General features: G+C 42.1%; 3 protein-coding genes across 8 annotated transcripts; 2 read left to right on the top strand and 1 right to left on the bottom strand.

Annotated features, from left to right (window-relative positions):
- Positions 1–578: 578 nt before the first annotated feature.
- On the top strand, positions 579–16962 carry ttyh1 (tweety family member 1). Of its 5 annotated transcripts, none has more exons than XM_028425644.1 (16): positions 579–651; positions 1211–1356; positions 4422–4586; positions 5884–6113; positions 7789–7900; positions 8928–9265; positions 10361–10456; positions 10554–10626; positions 11887–11962; positions 12114–12169; positions 12397–12489; positions 12577–12669; positions 12749–12888; positions 13289–13456; positions 14794–14872; positions 15999–16962. In XM_028425644.1, exons 3-16 carry the CDS (start codon positions 4452–4454, stop codon positions 16080–16082), a joined length of 1773 nt encoding a protein of 590 aa, XP_028281445.1. In that variant the 5' UTR covers positions 579–651; positions 1211–1356; positions 4422–4451; the 3' UTR covers positions 16083–16962. The 5 variants fall into 5 exon arrangements, with proteins under 5 accessions (XP_028281445.1, XP_028281444.1, XP_028281443.1 ...); XM_028425643.1 differs by lacking the exon at positions 579–651 and adding an exon at positions 656–775; XM_028425642.1 differs by lacking the exon at positions 579–651 and having other exon boundaries at positions 786–1356; positions 4407–4586.
- Positions 16963–17117: 155 nt separating this feature from the next.
- On the bottom strand, positions 17118–20593 carry josd2 (Josephin domain containing 2). 2 transcript variants are annotated; one of them, XM_028425413.1, is made up of 5 exons: positions 20319–20593; positions 19953–20081; positions 19205–19330; positions 18839–19033; positions 17118–18577 (listed from the first exon to the last, which is right to left on the bottom strand). In XM_028425413.1, the coding sequence occupies exons 2-5, from the start codon at positions 20072–20074 to the stop codon at positions 18466–18468; spliced, it is 555 nt and encodes a 184-aa protein (XP_028281214.1). In that variant the 5' UTR covers positions 20075–20081; positions 20319–20593; the 3' UTR covers positions 17118–18465. The 2 variants fall into 2 exon arrangements, with proteins under 2 accessions (XP_028281214.1, XP_028281215.1); XM_028425414.1 differs by having other exon boundaries at positions 19953–20075.
- A 1223-nt stretch (positions 20594–21816) lies between these two features.
- ube2s (ubiquitin-conjugating enzyme E2S) lies at positions 21817–25588 on the top strand. The gene is made up of 4 exons (XM_028425826.1): positions 21817–21996; positions 22918–23065; positions 24178–24368; positions 24458–25588. The coding sequence occupies exons 1-4, from the start codon at positions 21994–21996 to the stop codon at positions 24830–24832; spliced, it is 717 nt and encodes a 238-aa protein (XP_028281627.1). The 5' UTR covers positions 21817–21993; the 3' UTR covers positions 24833–25588.
- Positions 25589–25910: the final 322 nt, after the last annotated feature.

Genomic DNA, 25910 nt, shown 5'->3' with positions numbered 1-25910 from the left:
CTTCCTCCCAGATACATACACAAATATGCACTATACATAGGCTATATGAGTCAGTGGGTATGCTCTCTGGCTCTCTGCTGTTTGCTCCCTCGGTCGCATTATCTTCCTGCCTCCCTTCCCCCACTCTCTTTCAGTGACACAGAAAAACTAACGCCGCCCCCTCCCTCTTCGCTCACTTGCTTCTGCCCCTCTTTTTTCCAGTGGCAAAAAAACACTATCTTTTTTTTTTTACTCTTTCTTGCTGTGTTTCAACACTGCATGTCTTCTAATTTGCATTTCTCAGTCCGATCACCCGTAGAGCATCACCATCAGCCCGCTCTCATCACTCCTGTCATGTTTTGTTGCACGCATGCCGCTGCCTCCCTGTCACTGTATCAGTGTTGATGTTGTCCTGCAGCCTCCACTGAAAACTGGTTTTGCCTACAAATCCATTGCACACTGCTTTGCCCCCTCTCTATTCATTGTTCCCTCCATCTCTCACCCTCCCTCCCTCTTTCTCTCAGCAGCATCACTCCCTGCCTGGGAACCCACGTTTTTTTTTCCTCCTCACTATTTCATGTTGCCTTTTCTCTGCATATCCCCCTCCCCTTATTCATCCCTGTGTTGCCTCTCTCACTCCTAATTTACCTCTCGTTAGGCAGGAGTTTACATGTGAGTGGATTTTTGTACATGTCCTTTTGTGGTTATTTAGGTTATTTAGCTGTTGTCTTGTACGTTTGCTGTTTTGTCTCAGTAATCTGCTCAGGATTCAGTCTGGTAGTCTGGACAGAGATTGGTAAGGTGGATGGGAGCTCGTGTGGATGTTGGTGGGGGTCGGCATTAGGAGTGTGCCTCTGGTATGTAGTGAGTGAGGGGGTTAGACCCTGTTAATCCGCGTTAACAGATTAATTATCTTTGGGCAATATCGTGTCACTACAGTGTTGTGAAGTCGCTTGGGCGTTAAGCTACGAAGGGCTACAATACAACGATAAAGAGTCCCTTAGGGGTGTCTCCTCAATCTTAATCCCTCTCTCTCTCACTCTCTCTCTCTCTCTCTCTCTCTCTCACTCGCGCTCACTGAGAGCTCCTCTCTCATCCATCAACACAAGCACCTCTCCACTGTCATCCGACAACCAGACAATTATTGGCCATTTAACATTTTAATAACTGCTACAATTACTGGTTTATTCCAACTCTCCTCATTGTGACATATTTTTGGCATGTCTCCAAGCCATTTTTTCAGGATGATGTTTTTTCAAGAGCATCAAGCGTTGATTGCTGGCTGTATACCTCTCTGAGTGGGCAAATATTTCACGGACACCGGCAAAGAGAAGAAACAGAAGGAGAGAGAGAAACCTCCCGACACAGCCGACAGAGGTAAGACACCGATCCCGCTCTGTCTGTTGTGGCTTAATTGCTGATGTATTACAGAGATTAAGCGTGAATTAAGTGCAATGTATAATAAATGAGACATACACTGTGTATTTTGGCTCTGTGCATATAATGGAGGGATACATATCTTTTCAACCATCTCATCTAATGGATGTCTTCTCCCATGGACATTTTTAGAATAAGAAACCGTGCAGATGATGCTGTGATGGTTTGGTTGCATCTGCTGGTTTTTTCACCCAGTCAAGGTTTCACGGGTCTCTGTTTTTTTTAAAGCTTTTGGTCCGTATTTGATCATTTATTCAGTGCACAGTTGTCAGTTCAGTCAGCAGTGAGGATGTCACCCTGAACTTCATGTCATGCTGGACTCTTGCACACATCACAGCACTGATTTGCACTGACTTACTGACTATGAGCTGCACTCACTTACCTTTGGTCAGCTGCACTCACTTTGTAGGCTCATTGTTAGAACTGATCATTAATGTTGCAGATGAATTTAACTGAGGATGTCCTTTAGCTTTTACTGTTCAGATAAAGGCAACCTCTAACCCAGAACAAAGATGATCATTAATTTTCCCCTGGCAGGTGCAGTGTCTCTGAGAATGTACTACCTTCGCCATAAATTGCGGTCATTAACGTTGTTGTTAAGACATTACATGCTCGTGCTGTAATGTGAATCATGACACACTTTATGATTCAAACTGGGATTAAATATCATTTCAGCACCAAGCGAGCTTCATTATTCACATCTTCTGCTTTGCAGAGCTGCAGCCTCATAAAAAAGAAAAGGTGGAAATGATTTTTCTCATGCTACAGATGATCCTAAATTCAGCGGACAGGAGATGCTTCAGCCTTGTTCTCATTAGCTGCCTCACAAAACAGCCATTTCTTTATATTCAGGCATCATGTAGTCTCACATCATGCATTTGATTTCATCCCTGGCTGTCTAAGCTCCATGCAGACTCTTTGTGTGTGTGTGTTTTTTTTTTGTGGTTTTCCTTCGTCTCTCTCCTTTTTTCCCTTTTCTCTCCACTGACTGAACTCAAATCAGATTTATTTGCCTTCGGTTATGCAATGGTAACATTCATAATAACAGGCAGGCAGGAGACTTCAAATTGAGACTTCCTTTCTGTGACAACTGCTGAGTAAACCCCCCACCCCCACCCCCACCCCCACCCCCACCCATCTCTTCTATCAGCACCTCATTAGGGCGCCTCCACTTTTTGTGCTGTGGGAGAATCCTGCTTGAACTTTGACCTGATGCCTGTGATATCTGTGTGCTTCCGCAGTCATCCATCTTGATTACATTGATTTTGTGCAAGAAGTGATTTCACAGTAAGATGGAGAACTTGCTTTATTGTTCATTAATTGTTAAATACGGGTGCATTCTGCTTGTGTCTCCTCTTGTTTGCTGTATAGCAAAAATCACTGCAAATCCATAAGAAGAACTGCGTCTGTAAATTGACCCACTTTATTGTTAGTCTGAACACGTCGACTGCTTCTGCTTTGATTGTAAAATGATTCCCTTACTTGTTTATTGTGCCTTTCAGAAAGCCTTTACCCTCAAAGTCTGATAAATGTACCTCACAGACCTGCTTTGTAGCTCTTATAATACATCTAATCTAATAAATTCACTCGGGATAAATGATCATGACGGAAATGTAACACCAGAGCCGAGTCTGTTTACACTGCTGATGTGTGGTGGATGGATGTAGCTCTCACAGCGTGTGAACCATTATGTTCAGCACTATTTTAATAAGGGAAATGGAGTGTTGGCAGTGATTTGATTTGTGACAGTTGGGCTGCTGGAACCATTAAGGTGAACAGGCTTATTGTAATGGGCTTAGAGGAGCCCTGTCTGGCCTGTGGGTGAGCTGTTAACTTGTTCTGGGCCATAACTGCCCCAAATCTAAATCTGCAAAATTGTCTGGCATTGAATGTGGTGGAATACAAATTGTGTACACAATTATGTAGCTTTAGTCAGCATCAGAGCCACTGTGTGGGGAATCAATAGCCACAGCAGAAGTGGAACATTGTGTTGATTGAAAGTTTTATTTATTGAATAAATCATTGTGGCTTTAAAATGGTATCTGCCTGTGATATCAGCATTGAACTGAGCTGTGTAACCCTTTTTATTTAACCATCAATACTGCTGCTGTGAACGGCTCTCTGTGTCCTCTCCCCTCTTGAGCTGTCTTAAAATGCCCCTTTCTTAAACAGTAAAGCTCAGATGGTCTCCTAATCTGGGAAGCCGCTATCAGAAGCCTACCAGGCTGTGTCTTGCCCTCTGTTCCCTCTCTGTTCTGCCATTGTAATGAGGATTCTACTGTGTTGGGCTAACCGGATTTGCCCTTTGTATTTACCCTACTTTCTCCCCCTCCTTGTCCAATTTTACTAAGATATGCTGAATGCTAAACAGTGGGTGATGATGGGTGTCACATAATGCTTTTCTATATTCTTCTGTATATATATATATATAGAGCCTGCTCTATACTGTATGTACCCTATATACAGTAATCCATTTTATATGGTGAAAGCTGGTCTCACAAAAAACCCAAAGATATTAAATTTAAGACGATAGAAAAACAGGAAAATCACAATGATATTGATTGATTATTGGACTTGCTATAACTAGTGAAGTGAAATGCACAGGCTTTCTGATTAACCCCAAATATAAAGACACAGCCACAATAAAAACAGCTGATTATGTGTTGAATGCAATCATTCATCCTGTCTTGTGCTGCTTTGGCTGAGGCTGTTGTTTGCAAAGCACTGAGCCCATCAACACATGCTGGCCTCCACTGTGTGCAAGAACTGTGCTTTAACTTTCAGTTGTGTTCTTATAGGACTGATAACAATGTGTCAAGGCACCATGAGTAGTGTGTGTGTGTTCAGTAGTGTGACACAGACACAGTTCATGGTGACCTTTCTGTCCTTCCAGCTTTGCCATGTGCTCAGGAAGACCTTCAACCCCCCTGCTCCCCCTTACCTTCTTCCTTCTTCCCTCTGTTCTTACTTCACATCCTCTGACCCCTCAGTCTTCCCTCCTGCAGGGTGGAGGAGGGGACCTGTGGCAGTAGAAAATGGCTGCCATGGCAACGGTACCCAGCTATACACCTTCGCTATGGGTGAGAGTGTGTCACGCCCTTCCCAGGCTGGACCTCACCATGCAGATGAAGGACAACATCTTTGTCCCAGACAGCTGGGAGTACCAGCAGGTAACAGACACCTGCCACAGCCGTTCATACTGTAACCACATGCTGTACTGTAACACTGTCCAAAGGTGCTAGGTTGCATAATGGTCACTGTCCTTTTCCTCCATTTGCAGTCATAGATGTGCAGAAAGGTTTTACAATAATTAAGTAACTACAGGATGGGCAATTTGTGCCACATCACTCTATAAATGACTCCATAAATTCCTAAATAAGTTCCTACAAACTGTTATTGTGTGATTTACTATCAGATTCAACATGGCCAGAGTCCTCTAGCAGGTTGCTGTTCTCTGCATAGTCTTGTTTCTGCAGTGAAATGCAAGGTTCCATCGCTCTCCTCACACAAGCGCTCCAGCTAACCATGTCTCAGAGTGTTTGTGACTTCTCTGCGGTACAAAGAGGAGTGGAGGGATGGAGGGGTGGGGAGGGGTGGTGGGGACACAAATTATCCTGCAGAACAGGAAGACAAAAGAGACTGAAAGTGCTCAGAGAGAGCGAATAAGAGAGGCAATGAGTAATGCAAGGAGGTTACTGAAGAGAAAACTGGGCAGAGAGAGAGAGACAGAGAGAGGAAAGGCAAGCGGACCGAGTGGGAGCGAGAGGGAGAGAGAGTGGCAGTGAATGTATTTAAGTAGGTCACAGATTATTAATAGAGATTCAGTGGTGTGGATAGAAAGAAAGAGAGGGGAGAGTGGGGGAGAAAAAGCGCGTGGGAGCGATGGGGGGAACGTGGGGAAAAAGGCACGGGTGGAGTGGAGCGATGGGGAGGGGCTTCAGAGAGCAGGAGGTGAGACAGAAAGAGAAGGTGGAGGAATGGAGAGTGACAGACGGGCAGATGGATGAAGGATAATACTGTAGATATGTGTCAAGCAAAATGCATTTCAGTAATGTTGACTTTCTGACATGGAGCCTGATCATAAGCAAAGTCTGGCTTAGTGATATTAAAATCCACCATCCCACAGATCAGGAATTGATGGGTTAAAGCCTTTGAACTAAGATGGTCAATAATAATCTCAAGTTAAATTTTCCATTTTAATCACACACATAGTTTGTGCATGCAGTATGTATCTGTATCTTTTGTGTCTCAGTGAAGCGCACAGTTTACATTCTCACTCTTTTTTAATCACCATCTCCTGCTGCTAAATGGGGGCGGGACAGTATGACAAGCTATGGAATTTAACAGGATTAGTTGGTATTTCACCCTCTCAAATTACTCTTCTGCACTTGTAAAAATGGCATTTTAATTCCATTTTTACATTCACTGACTAGTCCCTGTTTAATTTTATTCTTCCTCCATTTTCAGACTCTGCTGGTTCTGTCCAGTCTATCAGCCATCGCTCTTGTTATCTCCCTCTTGGTGGTTCTCTCCTTCCTCATACACTACTGCTGCTGTCACCGTGGTGACCGGAGTGAGGGATCAGAGGAGGAGGAGGAGGATGAAGATGGCAGCACAGGTCACGGTTACAGCGGGAAGAAGGGGCGGGGCATCTGCTGTGTCACGTGGGTGGCAGTGGCAGCTGTCACGCTGTGCTGGTGAGAAGATGCACTCAGATGTCATTACCCTTTATGGCAACACACACACACAAACTGAGTGTGATGGGAGAAGTATTCTGATCTCCTGTAACACTCCATTACAATTAAAAGTCCTGCATCCACCATCTGACTTAAGTACATGCAATAACATGGTCCCTGTGATGTATGTAATGCAGCATATAACCACCTGACAGCAGCCTGAAACTAACACATGTGTGATGGTGAGTGCATCAACCCAAAAATATCAACAGGGAAATCACTCTTTGTTGAAAGTCCCTACAGCTCATACTGGATTGTTGTAAGTCCTCCCTGGATAGGGGGGCTTTTTCATGTCTTAGCTAAAATTTTAAACTGGAAAGTGTTAAGTACTGTTGTCGTACTGATGCAGTAAAATCTATTAAAGTAACATAAACGAGAAATTCTCTGATCAGCACTGAGGCTGTGCATCACGAGCTGTTTTTTTGTCTCTCTCAGACAGTCATTGCTGTCATTGGAAACTGGATGACAGCTGACAGTCATGTTATGGTTCTGTTTCCTAACCATGGGCCTTAAGACACTGTGTGTGTGTGTGGGAGAGAGAGAGGGAGGATGATCTCACTTCAGCCACCTACAGTGCGGTCATTTACCCACTGGTGCTCCCTTCAGCTCTGGTGATGACCATGCAGTCATTGAGTCAGGACATTGTGTTCGCTGTACTTTACACAAAAATGTTGCTTGACATCTGTCCAACACACTCCTTTACAGCGGAAGTGTGAGTCACTGAGGGGCAGCTGTTAAATCTAAAGCTATAGGCCCAGCTGTAGGAACATTATAGTGCAGTTTATAATGCTTTGATTATTATATTCTGGTACATTCTCTGCACTGAGATTGCAGTGCTCTATCACAGAACATGATGTACTGCAGATTTGATTTCAGCTGCCATAATGATGTCATCACTTACAGATTGTAGGTTGATGAGGTGGTTCGTGTCTCCCCCTTATGGATCATAATGTTATTCATGGCTGTCTTCTTCTCTGATGCTCAACATGAGACCGTTCTGTGCAACACTGGATAAAAATACAGTGCTACATTTTACTTCTTGAAAATATGTAATGTGTCTTTCTTCCAGATGGTGGCCTTTGGTCACGAGTATAAAAACTGTCATATTTAAAATGTGGCTGCATTAGATATCGTTCGCATTTTGAAATGCAAAGCACACACTGACGCAGGCACACATTCCTCCTTTTCCCCTTGCTTTCTAATCTGGGTCACATACTTTGTGGGAGATTGGGTCATACCATTCCTCTTGGGTTTGAGGGGATTTGATGAACATCTGGCCCGAGCCTTAATCTGAATATTTGAATAACGGAAAAATGTGTAAACACGTCGCTATGTTTAACATTTCGAATATTTTCCTTGCTAGAGATTAACTGTGGAGTGCTAAGAGTCAGCTCTTTTCCCATCATCTGTTTATTCCTTCCCCTGCGCTCCACTGTTGGTATGCTCATCCCAGAGCACACATATCACATCCTCGCAAGCATCTATCTCCTCGTGTCACATTCATTTAAAATGTACATACACACTGAATTAAACATGACATTTATGCTTCTGCTATCTGTTCTTCTATTTCCCTCTCTCTCCCTCTCTGTCCCTCCCACAATGATTTCATGTTTCTTTTTTTCCTCTTCCTTTGCAGTGTTGCCATAGGCATCGGTTTCTATGGCAACAGCGAGGCTAATGATGGGATGTATCAGTTGACCTCGTCTCTTCTCACAGCCAATTATACGCTAGCTTCCATCGATCTGCTGGTGAGTGCTGCTCTCCGCAAGCAAAATGTCATGCAGAATATCTACACAGCCCGATGCTGTTTGTATGTGTGTGTGGAGGGAGGGAGGGAGGGAGGGAGAGTTACATGAGGTCTGCAGAGAGAGAGAAAAAGAAAATCAGATACAAACTTCTGTTTTATCGATCTCCCTGTGGTCAGACAGTGGTTTGTGTGTCAGACAGCTAAATGTCCTCCTTCCACTGGGCTCTGCTGAGAATACAGGTCAGGACAGCTGTGTGCATAAATACCTGAGGGTGACAGCAAAACACACTGAATCACTGAAACACTGCAGCACCATAAGCTGACTTCAAAAAGGAATAGGGCTAGTTAACCTTTAACCTTTGATTTTTCTAATGATCATATAATTAATTAATTAATTAATTGGGTAACTACATTTATGCAAAGTCTAACTAATAAGTGTAACTAATGTCACACTGCAATGTGAAATGAACAGCAGTCAGGCCTCAGACTCAAAGAGAACTCCCCAGCACAACAGCTTTTCAACTGTGGATTTGAACTTTACTGTACTGTTAACATACATGTCTGATAAACACTGTATTTATAGATGTACACTATTAAAAGCTAAAAAAATGCTATAAAGAGACATTAATTTTGGTGAGCAATGAGCTTCAGTATCACTCTAAACACAGGAGACACTGTAAACGGAACTCTATGAATATTATTGATTGAATGGTCTGAAACATTAACCAATACAATCTTTTAGCTGGAGAAATAAAGAAATTCTGACCGTGCAAATCACAGAAATCATTTGTTGTTGATATCAGCATGTCATCAAAGCCACCACTGAGTCATGGTTCTGTCAGTTAGTGAAGGATGTTTGTTTTAGAAGTTGAGTAAGTACAGGATCTGAGTGTAAACTTGTGTTTTAGATGCCGAGCATCCTCTCTTCTCCTCTCTGATCCTACCATGGTTATAGAGCATCATTGTGTCCATTTTGTGGTTTCCAGCCTACTTAACTCCTTTTACATTCCTTCTTCCTCCCTCTTCAGATTTCAGACACAATTACTGGACTGCAGCTGTCTGTCTCTGGACCGCTGGTCTCCATGGAGGAGCTGTTTACTGGCAGTAAGCCTTTCCTGGTGTCGACGCGAAACTGCCGGAGGTTATCTGAGAATGTGATCAACCTCCTCTCCTCCATCTCCCTGGCTCGGTCCAGTCTTGACGCCGGGCTGGGGAATGATAGCAGCATCAGCGGGGCATCCATCACACCTCTAACCCCCGTACCACCCTCTGTGGCTCCGACAGTGGTGCCTACCAGCAGTCTAATGCCCGGCCCCTTCTCACCTGGCTGGGCAGCCAACACACTGATGGTCAATGAGGACTACAGGTAAGACCAAGGCATAAGAGAGGCCGTTCCTTACAAATCCTTATATATAGATATATAATCCATATATATCTATAAATATATATCTATAAATATATATCTATATATATATATATAGATATATATATCTATATATATATATATCTATATATATATATATAGATATATATATCTATATATATATAGAAGGAGAGAGAGCGAGAGAGAGAAAAACAAAAATGAGCACAGTTTCACAAATGTACAAAAATGTCCAAACAACTGACACACCCTTGTTGTTATGGTGCTGTAAGAGGCTGAGACAACCATCCCCCCTGTCTCTCATAAATGTTGCATGATTATTAGGATGTGTTTGATGAGGTCATTTTTTTATTTATTTATTTTTTAATGATATAGTGCTTCTCCTCCCTGCGGCTGATGGGCTGCTTTTAAATTGCATATTCCGTAATGGATACATTTCAGATGATAAATAAAAGTGGACAAGTATTCTGCATGGTCCGGACAAATATTCCATTCAGTAATGTTTCCATAAACAAACCACATCCTACCCTAGCAGCAGAGAGAGGTTAGGTAAGATTCAAGCTCCTCCTGACTCCGACTCTGTCTACACGAGTTCACAAATTAAAAACAAAGTTTGTATTAAAACTGAACTCAGAGACACACGGGATGAACAATACAGACATAATAGAGAATCTTAATAATCTTATTAAATTGTAATTCTGGGAACAGTAGGTGACTTTTAATCCTAGAGCAGGTGAAAAGGAGTCTAAATGTAATGAAGAGAACAAGGAATAATCTGCACATCACCAACACATTATGTCTGGAATTAAATACTACTGTTATTATAACAATGAAAAAACCTTCCTATGATAACATTGATATTCATATTAAAATTGATATTGATAGATGAGATGATCAAATACTGAATACCCACAAAACTAGGTAAAATAGTCAAATAAATGGTATTTTAGAGTTCGATGGTTAATTTAATGAAAATAGGCTGTCACTTTTCACAAGTTTGGAAAATTGTTCAAAGAATTTATAGTGTGTTTAATATACATTAATGGCATCTGCTATATGTGTTGTTTGTGTGTATTTAAGGTGGCTGTCCTATGTGTTGCTGCTGCTGCTTGACCTCATAGTGTGTCTGTTCATCTTGCTGGGACTGGCCAAGCAAGCCCGCTGGCTGCTCATCCTGTGAGTACACACACACACACACACGAACCATACAGGACTGGATTGATGGTCATGGTGTCCTCTTGGCTGAAGAGTGTGTGCTTTACCCCATCCACAGGATGACCGTGTTGGCATGGCTGGCTCTCTTCCTGAGCTGGGGCTCTCTGGGCTTGGAGACAGCCACTGTCGTGGTGAGTAGACCCAGTGAAACGGCTGGACAAATAGGAAGTGAATGGGAATGGTATTGGCTGGCTATGTCTGAAAGAAGGGAGCTTTAGGAGGCCGACCGCTGATGGCAGGCCAAAGTGTTGTGTGTGTGTGTGTATGCGCTCATTGTACTAAACTGTGAAAAGACCTGCCTCCTAGGGAACGCTGCAGTCATGGCAGAGGACCAAAAAGGCAAGAAAATGGGGCAGAGATTAAAGATTCAATGTGCGTGTGCACGAGCGTGTTTGTGAACAAAGTGTGTTTGTGCACCAAAGTGCGTGTTTTACATGTGAGTGTGTTTGCAAGTGTGTGTGTGTGTGGGTGTTTGGCTCTGAGAAGTAAAGATAGAAGATGAAGAGAAGTGCTTTCAACAAGCGTGAGGAGGGGAGATGAAGAAGAGGAGGAGAGTGCATCTTGAAATCCCTTTTACAGAGAGAGCGAGCTGAAGTGAGTTACAGAGTGAGAGAGAGTGGGGAAACCAGCAGCTTGCTGACAGCAGTGCAGATTTTAAGTTGTCGCTGTACCTCTGCCCCTTGGGTCTTTACATGTCAGTGTAATCCTGTGAAAGTTAAATTCACTAACAGTGTTCAGCTGTGCTTTTAATGCCCGAACATGACTTCAGTTTCTTACAGGCCACCTCCAGTATTCATCAGTAACAAACAGCACAAAGAACATATTCATGTCACAGACCCAGGATTGCGTTTGATGTTACTCTCTGAAGGGGAAGACTTATTTTGATGCGTGTGAAGAGTTGGTGTTTTTCTGCACTGCTGCACAGTTTAGGAGTCTCGGTGTCATGTGGGGCTGATGGGAGATGTCCCAAGGCCTGTTTGTCCACACAGAGCCGCTCTGTCCCTGGTCACTGACAGGGAAACAATGGGCCAGCTGTGAGCCTGCCCACTTTATTCTGCCCCGAGTCATTGGTCTACCCTAAGTAAGTCACCATGCTCTCTCTGTGTGGCTCTCACTCCCTCTCCTGGTGGGGCGGCCAGGCTTAGTGTTTGTGGGTATACTGTCTCTGAGCGGAAGTGCATCCTCTTCAAAAAAATAGGCCTGGAGGTGGAGCAGAGAGAGGTTAAAAGAAGGGTGTAGTGCAGCAATGGTGTAGGCAGATTAATAATGGTCACGATATGTTTTTTAAGTGTGTCAGTCGGTCAGGCTGTAACTTCTTCCTCTGTCGCCTCCTCATTCTTTCTTCCTGCTGTCCATCCTCACTCTTCCTGTCACTCTTGCTGCGTTGTTAGGCTCTCAGTGACTTCTGCTCAGATCCAAACGCCTTCGTCCTGAACTCCACCCAGTTCAACAGTGGGACCAGCTCAGGTACACAGTAACAAGCATGTTCTGGAAACGTTTTCCATGTGTCAACTTCACAAAAGTGCTTTTGTTAGCAGAATCTAATAGAATGTTTCCACTTCTCATCTATTGTGTGTTGATGTTTTGTGCTGTTTGTGCTGTTTTGTTGGTCATTCAGATGTGTTGGATTATTACCTGACCTGCAGCAGGCGCATGAACAGTCCATTCCAGCAGGTAATGTGACCACGTGTTAGAAACAACAACAGTAAAGTAAGTGAGCAGGTGGAATGAATGACTCTCTCAAGGACAGTCAGTGGCAAATTATTCCAGGACAGAATGCCCAGCTGTTGCTATGTGTCCTCCCCTCAGATGAACAACAGCACTCTTAGCATATTAATGGTATATTTTACACAATAATGCAGAAATAAAAGGTTTAACTTCCACTGACCTGTTGGCTTCAGCTGCTGACCCAGTCGCAGAGGGCTCTGTCAAACATTCACACACATCTCTCCAGCCTGGACAGGAATGCTCTGCCGCAGTTCCCTAAAGCTGAGGTATTACATGAATATTTATGCACAACAAATACAAATGCCCATTTTTAAGGATTGTTTATGTCACATTCAGTCATTTCTGTATTCCAGAAATCACTCAGGGAGGTTCAGCAGATACTCAACTCCACAGAGGGCAACTTTCATCAGCTGGTGGCACTGCTGAACTGTCGGGGCCTCAACAAGGTAGTGCAAGAGGCTCAGCAGAGCAAACACATAATTCCTCTTTTATTTGTATTTTATGGATGTTTTTGTGTTGTTTCAGGACTACATTGACTCACTGAAGGGTCTGTGCTACGATGGGATGGAGGGACTGCTCTACCTCTCTCTCTACTCTTTCCTCTCTGCTCTGGCCTTCACTGCCATCCTCTGCTCTCTGCCGGGTGCCTGGAGGAGCTTCCCCAGGTGAGAGAACTGTGTCTGCTGATATGTGTATGATGTAAGTGCTGATAAGGCATTTTTAGGACTAATATGAGAAGGACAGTGTTGTTTTTATGCAACCACACCTGTTTACTGCCTTAAACGGAGACAGAAGTTGCAGTTCCGAGGGAATCTAGTGTTTCTGAGCCTCCACAAGCACATCGTGGTTACAAAATGTGCCTGCTATTGGGAAAACAAAGATGTATTCTAGTAGTGCCAAATGTCTCAAAATAGCTGGAGGTTTGGCTCTGCTTCGGTTTAGTGAATGTGGACAAAAAAAGAGCCGGTTCCACAAGAGTACATTTTCTTCTGTCCAAACAGACAGCACGATGCAGTTGTCACTACTCTGCTCTCACGCGTCCTTCTTTCTCTCTTTCAAAAACAGTGAATCGGAGGAATACGAAGACTCGGACAGCGAGAGTGAGGACCCCTTCACCTCCCATCAGGCACGTAGACAGACGTCCTCGGGGTCTCAGCGAGGGGCCATGGCCCCCTTCTATAATTACCCGGGGGCCGGGTGGACACCCCCCTTTTCTAGCGCGCCGCCCCTCCCGTGAGTAACACAGACACACAGACACACAGACAGACAGACAGAACATCTCAGATGTTGCAAGAAGAGATTTAATATTATTAGGGTTGTGTTTCTGTTTCACATATCCGGATCCACGGACACACACACAGACACACACACAGACACACACACAAAGAAGAGGTATGACAACACAGAGAGCACTGGTGAGATGTTTTGTGCAGACACATAGTCTCCCTTCACAACACTTCATATCTTCACATGTCAGATTATGCAGTTTGAGTTCAGTGTAGTCAGCAAGGTTAAAATCTCCTGTCTACATGTACACACTTAGGATTAGACCAAATCCACAGAGCTGTCAGGGTCAACCACATGCATTGCAGACAGACACACAGACAGGTCAATATGGACTACAGTGTAGGCAATGAAACAGACACAACTGCAGAGGTCTGTCTGTCTGTGTGTCTGTCTATTCGTCTGTCAGGTGTTTCGGGACAGACGACCTAGGCCGCTCGGTCATTTAACAGATGTTGTCTCAAATGGCGTCCTGTCTCCTAAACAGTAGCATGCTACTGCTGTGTTGGGGGGAGGGTGTCATTGACGAGGCCGCGCTCATAAAAACTCCTGCGGCGTGTGAGGCTCAGGTTGACTGTAGGTAACCCCTCCTACACACGCCCTCCTTGCATCACCGTCCATCCATCTGTCTCCTCACTTCTGTTCTCTCTGCACCTGCTCCGTTGGCTTCATGACTCCTCCTTGACTCCTTATTTGGTTCTCCTTCTTTCATACTTGTTCTCATCTTGTTATGTACCCCCCCCCCCCTCCCCCTTTCACTCCCTCACTGAGAAATCCAAACAAAGATAGTACCTCCTAATCGTTTTTACATCCAAAATTCTAATGCCAGCTGATCGACTAATAAAAACAGAGACACTTAGCTAGCAATAAAACCACAGTCCACTCCTCTTTAATGGAATCTGCTCGGGATCGCTTTAAAAGCTTTCTGGGTTTTATCATGCAGACAAACAAATTCATTAGGAAAACAGCATTACAGCTGAAATGCGACTGGTGAGTCACACCCAGTCCTAAATGCATGTAATTGCAGATTATTGTATAAATCCTGTCGTGCATCACTCAGGAGTGGACTCCCAGTGCTCGCACTAGTACTAATACCTACTAGCTCTACAGAGTGCTGTGTTTATTCCGCACTATTTCTAACCGCTCTTTCTCCTTCTTCCCTTTTACCTGTCCTTGGGTCCCGTCACCCTGCGAACCCCCCCCCCCGGCTCCCTCTATCTTTCTCAATGTGTCTCACCCCTGTTTCCCTCTCTCTTCTGTCCTTGTCTCTTTCTGTCTCTATACAGGACTCCAAACGTTTCCTCCAATGGCAACCCTGGCTATGAGAGCCTACCCTTGACTGACAGGCAGTCCCCACCCCCCTCTGTGAGTTCCTCTGTACTTGTGACACCATCACATCTTATCATTGCTGTTAGTCATCACGCTCGATTTGAAAACCAAGCGGACTGACGTCGTGGCGAGCCCTCCACCACCCACGCAACACCCCGTTTGCTGCAGCTCATTTTTATTACAGTGCTTTAAACCATTCAAAAATGTGGATTCAAATGTTTGACTGTTTGTTCACTATGACAATATAAGGCTTCTTTTTCCTTCGGTCACCTGATCACCTTCTTTGTGTCTTGAGATTATAAATTAACTATGGAGCCCTGAATTGGCCACAGAGAGGAAAAATAATATATATATATATATATATATATATATATATATATATATACCTTTACTGAATGTGTGAAATATTTTCAACTTTCTGTCAATTAACGACAGGAGATAAGAGTCAGCACTGCAGGGGAGCCTTTCTCTCTAAAGCAAAGCAAACACCTGTTTTTAATTCCAGTCACACAAAGACAGACAACAACATGCAACCTAATTATTAAACCAACAGACATATCGCTTTGGTCTCTAGATGCAGCCAGCTGACAGAAGAGTGTGCAGGGACTGTCCATGAGTGAAAGCAAAAGAGAATACTGCACTAAAAATGCAATCCCTTCACCCTCGGCTTGCAGAGTAACTGGATTCTTACAAGATTAATGAGACAGCAAGCTCTAACAACTGGCCACATGTTTGGAACTATGCACTTGTGCTTAACAGCAGCTTAAAGTTCTGTGTCCTGGAAGGACCCACAGCGTGGCTCATGCTGGAGGAAGTTTTGTTGTAGAAGAATAAAGTTATTAAATACTTCTTGTTTGGTGTTGCTTTGCAGAAGGAACAGGTGCAGAGTAATCTTGGGAAAGAAAGGCTGCTCCGCTCTGCTGGCTCAAGCCAAAAAACACTTATTTTTATTACACTGAGCCTATTATTCTTGTATGGTTATTTGAATTAACCATATTAAAGCCTGTTGGTCAGATCATAGAGAAAATATGCACTTGATGACTTCAGGTCCATTCATGGGAATAACAGAGTTTCTTCTGTTCTCTTTTTTTTCTCTCTCGGTGCACCCGGACCGTCTCACCCTCTCTTCTGCTGCATCCTGCCATGTTTTCTGGATGTACAGTACTCTCCCAGCATGCTGACTGGTTACGGGGGAAGTCAATCACACCCCAACCCCGCCCATTCGAGGAACCTGTATTCACGTTGATTTTCTTTTTTGTTAGAAAATGTATAGAAAAAAAAATGTTTAGTTTTCATATGAATGGACACTTTAATGAAATCAAAAAGAAACTAATCTAAATAAAAAGAATGCTAGGTGTGAATTCAAAGTGTGTAACGTCAGTACCACTGAATATTATTATTATTATTAAAAGCACTTAAAAGAAACAGTCCTGAACGGACTGCCAATATAACCAACAGTGTTGTTGCTGGATGGTTGTGCAAAGCTATGAACCAAGTCTGCTTGGTCTATATTCTTTTCCCTTGTTTGTCCAAACTCTGTGTAAACTGTGAACAGTGGTGAGGCAAGTCAGAATGGTATTGACGTTACTACGTTGTAGTTTTATATTCTTAAATGTATCTGTACCACTGATTTATTTTCAAGTTTTTATATAAATATTGTTGTAGAAAAGCACTGGCACGTAGCAACAAGACACATTTTTTTCTGTGAATGGTTATGCAGTTCCTTCACTTGGTATAATTTTTTTATTATTACTTTTTATAGGTGGCAATCTGTATTTTCCTTGTATTACCTTATGGTATTCTGTATATCTCACTGTCTAATATATCTGAATAATCATGAACCTTTGCTCTTAAAAAAAACAATGAGGGCTACTATGACCCTGTTTTAAATGATTGAATGGAGAACTACAACTGCCACTCTTGACAGTGGAGGACTACAAATCCCATGCAACAACAGCAGGTACATAGCAATATGATTCTTGCTACTGGTGCTGCAGTAGCCCTACCGTAACTAGCAATAATGACTATGTATAGCATTGGGTTTCTGAGATCTCTCCAAGATGTTTTGTGTATATATGGTATGGTTTGAGATTTCATTGAACCCCCCCCCTCCCCCACCCTACCAACTGACCTTGTTAACCCTTGAATTGAGTTTGTATGGTTATCAATGCTCCTTTTGAATGGCATCCTTTTACACTCAAGAGTCTAATATAAATAAAAATAACTTCAATAACCTGACACTGGTCTTCATTGCCTCAATAAAACACAGGGCGCAGCACAATGGATTCATACTTAAAACAAGATGTTTAATATAAATAACTTTCAATATTATGAACCTCTGAGCTTAGGTTTATGTCGGTTAGTCACTAGTGTGTGTCAGAAACAAGTGCCCCTATTATTTTTGGATATGCATAGATCAACAGGAGAGACACAATACAGACAAAAACGTTACAGTCACAGAACCTTTTGTTGTGTTTTTGCGTGTTCCGTGGTGAGTTTTACATTCCAGCATTCGTCTCAGGTGAAAATGCTCATCTTCCTCATTTTTCCATGCAACCACTCAGAGCTAGAGTTAACCTGGACTCGAAGGGTATTCCATGACAATGAAAGGCTTTTCATTACTATGAGCTTCATTGAGTTACATCCTACTACATGACAGACCCTCATTGTGATGGATTACAAACATGCTCTACTGCCTGTGGTTGTACAGTTTAAGGATGGACACCGGTGCAGTCCTTCAGTGCCTCACCAGGTGATGTCTTCATGGTACCTTTCACTGTGAGAGCACACACACTACAACAAACCATGCAAACAAAGTAACTCTGCAGTGCATAGAAGGTTAACAAGAGATGAAGAGATGACATAGCCTCTTAGCCGGATGCTCAGTGTGTTTACGTGCACACCAATATTCTACTATTATTCCAAATATAACAATATTCCTAATTTGTTTTGATTTAAACTGCATAATGGGGATGGTCTTTTGTCTGTATACAGTCAGCTCTGTGTCAGTCTACATAAAAGCCGGGGGGTCAGTTTAAGGATACACAAAAATACTTGAACTATGAGTATTCATAGCTGCATATAAGCAGGAATATTCGAAAATTCCATCAGCCTTCTAAATTGCTTATTTAGAACATTGTCGTTTCAGAGAAATGGCAAAAAAGTGGAATATGTTGTGTCTTGATTCTTGATGTTAGTTAAAAGCAGTGCAGTTCTCATCACTATAGATGATTTTATACACAAACACCGTCTGCAATCTCTCTACTACAAATCAGAGAACAGTCCAGTCACATGTCACAACTAAAGTGTCATCAAACTTGCCCACATTTACCTCAAACTTGCTCCCTCCCAGTGTTAAAACAAAGGAGTAGTGTGGACAACGGGTCATATCAAAGCAAAAGCTTTAACAGCTGTAAAAATCAAACAGTCCTTCACTTCAGGAGTAAACACCACCCGCCTCTGCTTCTCTTTGGAATTTCCTCTGTGTGTCTTTGTAGATATTAAATGTATTTTAGTGCATTCCCTGAAGATATTTCTTTAATGAGGTGTTTGTATTTAAAAGAAGTCTGTAATTTTCCCAGAGGAGTTTTTTTTCCATGCTATGCAAAGGTTTGTCCTGTCTCAAGGCTTCACTTCTTGAAGTTGTCCGAGCTCAGCCATGAGCCGTCCTCCTCAACATCCCGTTGGACTACCAGGAGCATCTCTGCTACATCCTGAGAAAGCTGTTCTTTGAGAAATGTACTGCAAGACAAACAAAGACAAAAGCAGAGAAGACATGGACGGTGGGCATGTTACTAGAGTGCAGTGCTCTAACACAAACAAACAGTGAAGTAACCCCCATGTGACCACTCATATGGGATGACTCACGCGCTGAGACAAAGTTCAAGCAGTACACAACAGCCAAGTTTAGATCCAATTCAGAGAGGGCCCACACACACACACTACTGACTACATGTCTGCTGTGGAGAGCCATTTGTGGAGATTTAAATAGTGTGTCCTTACCGTAGCTCTGTCTCCCCCCCGATGCAGACAGGACTCTTCAGTTTGGAGTCCAAGTTGTAGTACTGTCCATTAACTTGCCGAACTGCAAGCCAGTGCCGCCGTCGAAGTGGGAGGGACACAATCCCCAGTGATACTCGTGATGGGACGTTGAGAATGAAGCCCTGGACCTTTGACATACAAAGGCTCTGAAGTGTCCTGAGTTTGTGGAAATGGGAGAAAAAAAATCGTTCATCTTGATGTGCTCAATGAGCATCAGAAATATTATAAGCCTTTGTTCTGATTGCAGACAAGGTCAAATGAAAAGTAGCACGTGTTTCAGGATAGAACACAAACGTTTATCATCTTTTAGGGCTTTGTGCGTCTCACCTCCGTTTGTCCCACCACACTGCAGCCAGTTCGCGGCTCTGTAATGCCGCCATGATGACGTTGACATCATAGTTTCCTGTGCCCAGCACTGACCGGTGGGGGTTCACCACACACTGTGGAGCCAGCCTGCATAGAGGGAATGACACAGTATGTTTAATTCCACTTCATGGAAAAGACTCTTAATGCACAATCATCTTGTCTCCCTCCTGCATATAAAGCACTGCCTCAGTGCTGCCCTGCATTCAAATCAATGTTATTTATTTGCAAAAAGCCACCAGGATTATGACTCACTGTGTCCCATGTTCAATTAAGCCATAGGCTAAAGAGGTAAACAGTTAGTGTCACTACACACAATGGCTTTTTATGAACAGAACAGCAACCCTCTGGGATTAATACAGTATCTAAAACACTGCACTGAGGGTCAGTCACCAGATCACCTCAGTTTTTTTTGCAAAGATAAATCTGTGACATCTGGACACTATATTTAATAGGCTGCAACAAGGATGAGGGAAGAAAAACATAGTAGGCTGTAACTCAGAGGGTGTCTCATCAATGCACCGTTTAACACAAAAAAGTATTACTAATGCATATAAAGCTAGGTTTACATAACTAACATTAACTGGATGTATTTCTTAGCAACAATCCTGCATGTTGCAGATGTTATGACTTGTTTAATATCAATAGTCACACAATCTCCCCACCGCGCCACTCGTTTTAGCTAGGTGACGCTACAACATCGCTGCCCTACCGTTTGCAGATGTCATCGGCTGTCTCCTTGGTGAACACCCGCTCCTGGAGCACGTTGTTGAGAGCATGGATCGCGCACAGCTCCAATCGTTGCTTCTCATGAAACACCTCTCCTTCGCTCATACTAATGCTTCCAACATAGAACAGGCAAAGAGTAAGAAGACACACACAGTCAGTCACGTTGTAGCTAGCTAGCAGTGTGCAGCCCAGTCAAGCTAGCGATAACTTAACAGCGGTTAGCTTATCGTTGCGGAAGGTAAACTGTCACAGCCACGTGATTATACTCTGTATTTGACTGCTGACAGTTTGAAAAACAGAGACATAGTGGACCATTATTAATCATCAATAGCCAGGTGATGCTACTGACCTGCTGATAAAGCGAGTCCTCGTCAAAATGATGCTGGAGTCTGACAGCTACATCCAGAAACCGGAAGTAGAGCCGTTGTTTTTGTTGTTGCTGCTGAGCGGCTGTCACACCCGATATTTACGATGTTGAAAGCGGCACTGCGAACACCATCACTTTAACTCACTTGTACTAGCCAGATTTAAAATAATAACTTGATAAACCAGTCGTTGTTTACTGGCTTTTGTTATGATTGCACGCGCTGCTCTCACCGTTTTCAACCCACCAGTACCTAAGACGCTGTGTTGAAGCGCCCTCTAGTGCCCAGGCTGGGGACTGTCGGGAATGATGGCGCTGGTGCTGATTAAATTAAAAAGTTTACAAAATACGCAAAAGACATGTTTAATAAGTACCTAATCTAAAATAGAGTAATATACGTCGTATAATAATTTAAACCCAAATTACAATAAGTGTAATAACTAATTGAGCGGTATATAGTGAACACTTTTAGTGAATTTTAGCAACTTTTCAGGAGCGAAAGGTGGAGGACGTGTATATTAATGGTGTTTAGTGATGTCCCTACAATTAAAATGTAACTATATATATATATATATATATATATATATATATATATATATATATATATATATATATATATATCTTCAAGTATATTAAGTATATCTATATTAATTCTGCATCAGTGTTATTTTTTTCTGCTGTTTAGATGACTGCATCTAAAATTAAATCAGCAATGCATCATGTTTTCATAAGTTCATCATCACTATCTTGTGGGGTCTATGTCTTAAGTCAACTTTAGCTCAAAGAACATCTCTATATGTTTTGTGACAATTTCCACGTTATCCATGATTGATCCCTTGAATAGTTTATATTTCTAAGAACTATGAACATTTTCTCACCCCATCAAGTAAATACTTTAGTTCATTAGGCTACAGAAACAGCACTAGATGGGGTAAAAATCTGTAAAATCAAAAGTAACTCAGGTGGAATAAAAATTTACTACATTTGTCACTGGGTAGCGACAAGTGTACTGATGAACAAAATAAAATAAATGCCGAGGTACACTGAGTGAACTTGTTCTACTCAGCTCTGTTTGGCCTATGGTATTATGTGTCTTAAGTCATGACAAAGTTAGACAGAGATAGTAAATAAATCTGAATATCAGAGGATATATCTGTGGATGCTCTCATTCAAATATCAGAGGACTGATTCATGATAACCTCACTTTATCAGTTCTCGTGTTTTCTGGACGTGAAAATCAGTGGGCGTCTCTCTTTTGTGCTTTTGAATTTGTACTCCATATAACTGATCCGTCTTTTCAGTATTGATCGGCTGGGTGTGAGTTTTTCAAACGGACCTATGGCTGATAAGTATCAGTCATATTTTTCACTGTGTGTGGCTGATAGGGCTTCCAACTGTGACGCAACACAGATCCTACATGATGATTGGTTCAACTAATGTGACGTTACCTTCAATACGATGCTCATTGGTCTGTGCTAGTAGGTTAAACTGAGGATCGTATTTTTGTTCCTGTGTCAACGTAAAAAAAGAACAGAACAGTAAGCAGCGAGAGCTAGCAAAGTTTCTTCGAAGATAGTTTTTATAAGCACTAACAGATACAGACTTCTTATATCTGTCACCACCCAGCCACCCTCGACTCTTGCAGATCTCATTTTTGAAGATGGTAAGTCGGAATACCGAGCTTAATGCTAACGGCTAACAAGAGTAGCTGCTAGCTTGAGCCGATGGATGTTTAGTCGTCGAGTTTATTTTATTTACAAGGTGTCTAATTACTTGATTTTCTGTCGTTTATTCTTATACGCTGCATATCGTATATATTTAAATGTACACATTTACTATATTTGACCATACAAAGTTTTAAAGCCGCCAAATAGGTTTAATATCAACCATTTAAAGCTAGGCTAGTAATGCTAATGTAAAGTTAACGTTACCTATCGACGTATCTGTTATCTTACTGGCTTGGTGGTCGTCTCAATGTCTGATATGAATACGTTTAATTAATTAGTTCATAACGTGTATGTAAGTAACTTGGTGTGTTGTCTCGAAGGCATAACTTTGTAGCTAATCCCGGCAGCATTAGTAATTTATTGTAGTTAGCAATCATAATAACTTGTTAATAACCAAGAACAGAAGAAGAGCAGTGACACGTAGAAAACAACCTGTGTAAGATATTGTTTTAATAGAGAATGGGATAGATATCTCAAGTGATACTAAAGGGGGCTCCTAATGTCACGTTACTCTAAACGGATGTGATGATTGTCTGACAGCTTTTGTCTTGTGTAATATTTGTTGTATGTAACGTTATAATAAAAAAAAATGCAGATCAAGAATTGAATCCTTTTCCGAAATGAATATATGGTAATATATTTTTGTTATGTGAATGAACTGACTTGTTTTAGATTTAAAAAAAATGTTAAAAGTGTGTACTCAAGCTTCTGTGCACCATTTATAGATGCACTCTGTAGAGATCTGTAGTGTGTTTAGATTCTTTATAATTTAGTTTTGTTTTGTAATCATTTTTCACTTTCCAATTTCCAAATGTTTTCTACAAAGATAACCCTTATTCTTACGTTTCTCTCTACAGAACTCCAATGTGGAGAATTTGCCCCCTCATGTTCTTCGCTTGGTCTATAAAGAGGTTTCAGCTTTAGCAGCAGACCCACCTGAGGGGATCAAGATTTATCCTAGTGAGGAGGACATAACTGAACTGCATACAGCCATTGAAGGACCAGGTGAGAATGGCTGAGTCAACGTGACACAAGCTATGATGTTAATTTGAAAAAAATAATTAAAAACCAAATTAAACCAGCAGTAAATAATAAATAAAAGCCCCTTGACGGATTTACCATGGAACACTGACAGTACCACAGTATGTATAGTGGGCTGTGTACCACTGTTTTTGGTGTGAATATTGTTACACCCCTAGAAGGCACAATAGAAAGAATTCATAATTGTATGAGAATTAAAACACAAGTCATATAAAATGTATTGCTAATGTTTAAAACAAAAAGGTTAATATGTATAGTTAACACCACTCTGGTGCCCTTTTAAAAGTTATCTGGCTACCTTTTTACATATTCTGTATTCCTAATTACAGCTGTTTATATAATAATATTTAATAATAATTTGATAATGAGGAGACATTCCACTTAATGAGTAAACTTGTATATGCAATTTCCCCATTGTGGGACTAATAAAGGTATTCTTAATTCTTAATATTATCAGCTCACAGTCATAACTAAGCTTCCCCTGTGATAATGCCTACTCTGACGTTTGGCTGCCGTTGAACTGTCCATGCTTAAATTTTGAAACTGCTGCCAGTGCCGTGCAACTTATTGAAAATAGCTTATTAATGTAAAGGAAAGAAGTGCAGATCTACAAAAAATAAAACTAATTTTCCATGGCTCCTTAAACATTTAGATTTTGTGTAATGGCTTTCTTTATGGATTTTGTGGGTGTTAATTAATTTCATGTGAGACCCACTTGAACCACATATGCTATCTTTTTACTATGTGCTCACTGCTTGTTATTTCTAAGAAAGCTTTGAGGAGCCAGACACTTTGCCACAGTTTGACCCTTACAGAGCACATCGCCTCAGTTTATTAGGTACTGATACGACAATTCATGCCAGATAATACACAGGACATGTTCACATTTATGTAAGCATATGGCAATGTATTTTCCCATATAGTCACTCATTCTGTGACATGATCTGTGACTGTCTTAGTGTAATGTTTGTGTTTTTTGTGAGTTGGCTGTTGCAGCTATTTGGCCTTTTTCATGTTTCAAGTTTGGCACAGTCAGGGCGTACTGTTCATGTGATGAATTCTTTATACTTTGACAGAGGGAACTCCGTTTGCTGGTGGCATTTTCCGAATGCGTCTGGTCCTCGGGAAGGACTTCCCTGCTGTTCCACCCAAGGGGTATTTCCTGACCAAGATTTTTCACCCCAACGTGGGTCACAAGGGAGAGATCTGTGTCAACGTGTTGAAAAGGGACTGGAAGGCTGAACTCGGCCTCAGACATGTCTTACTTGTAAGACGGATCATCAGTCTTTGTCATATACCAGCTGTGTTGCCTTTACAGTTTCACAGATTTCTGTGTTTTACTTTATTTCCCTGCAGACAATCAAGTGTCTTCTCATCCATCCGAACCCAGAATCAGCTCTGAACGAGGAGGCAGGGCGCTTGCTCTTAGAAGACTATGCAGAATATGAGTCTCGCGCCCGTCTCCTCACAGAGATCCATGCGATGGGAGGACCTGGGAGCACCTCTGGGGCACCTCAGGACCCTAATGACGGCCCACAGCCAAAGAAGCACGCAGGCGACCCCACGAAGAGAGCAGGACCCAGTGCAGCAGCTGTGCCAGCAGCTCTGGGTAATGGAGCTAATGGAGCCAGTACCCTCACCAGCAATAGCAACAACAACAGTAGTAGTAGCACCAATAATGTAGCCGTGAAAAAGAAAGCGGACAAAAAGCGTGCATTGAGGCGACTTTAATACCTCAGCAAAATTCTCAGTGGTTGTGTGTATGTGTGTGAGAGCGAGAGTGTAAATATAAATATTGAAGTGTGCTGACAAAATTTTTTGTTTCTTTTTTTTTTTCCTGAGTCTTTCAACCCCACAATCCAGACTGTCCACTTTGTACTTGTACCTTAAAAGCCTTTTTTTGCCACCAGCTTAGCTCGTCGTGTTGGCATTACAGGTGTGTTAATCATTTTCATACCTAGAGAGGTGATGAAAGCATATTTGTTACCAGTTTAAAAAGAAAGAATACACTGCACAAAATGATGCCATCAGCTGCAGTGTTTCTTTTCGCCTGTTTTGAATGAATGACACATAATGGGATTCACTGTGCTAAAAACATGGACTCCAATGTCGATATGATTGAGTTAAGACTCCCGTTGTCTCAGACTTAATACTTTCAAAGTGTTTCTTGGTAAATGCAGATATGATGGTACTGTGTACTGCACAGCTCGGCTTTGTTCTCAAGTCCAAACCAGGTTTTCAAACTGAGCTTCTATAGGAAATAGTGAAAAGTTTTTTTTTAATGACCTAAAGGTATGGAGAAAGGTGAAGGATGGGAAGTCTTTTTTTTTCTTTTCTAAAATTCACTGTCCAGTATTTTCAAACATTTTTTTTAAAATTGACATGTCCATGTTCAGCTGTCTTGTGGTTGTATGTGAAGATAGATCAGTGGCCATCAGGGAACAGGGTAGATTGCAAGACAACTTTTATAAAAACAAAAAAATAAGTCATCTGTTCTCTGTATAACGCATACTATGGTGTGACTCGCTTCAACTACCCTCTGCTTGTGTATGAAGCCGTATGTGCTCTCATCTCTGCAGCCAGCCATGTAGTTACCAGCGAGGAGGGATTCTTCCTTGTTTGATAGAATTTGCCCCACCCCCACCCGTTGCACCAGCAGGGTTTCTTGGGCAGGTTTTCTTTCTGTTCTAATTGCATACGGGGCCTACATTTCCCAGGGAAACACTGAAGCGCTGTTTTAATTTGGATGGAAAAGGTGCCTCTGAAACTCCTGTTATTGTGCAGACTGTTGGCTGGATATTTTGTGTCC

The sequence above is a fragment of the Parambassis ranga genome, chromosome 16, assembly GCF_900634625.1.
Source record: "Parambassis ranga chromosome 16, fParRan2.1, whole genome shotgun sequence".
In the NCBI taxonomy this organism is placed as follows: Eukaryota; Metazoa; Chordata; class Actinopteri; family Ambassidae; genus Parambassis; species Parambassis ranga.
The sequence above is the reverse complement of the archived record's forward strand: the minus strand, read 5'-3'. Positions and strand labels throughout refer to the sequence as shown.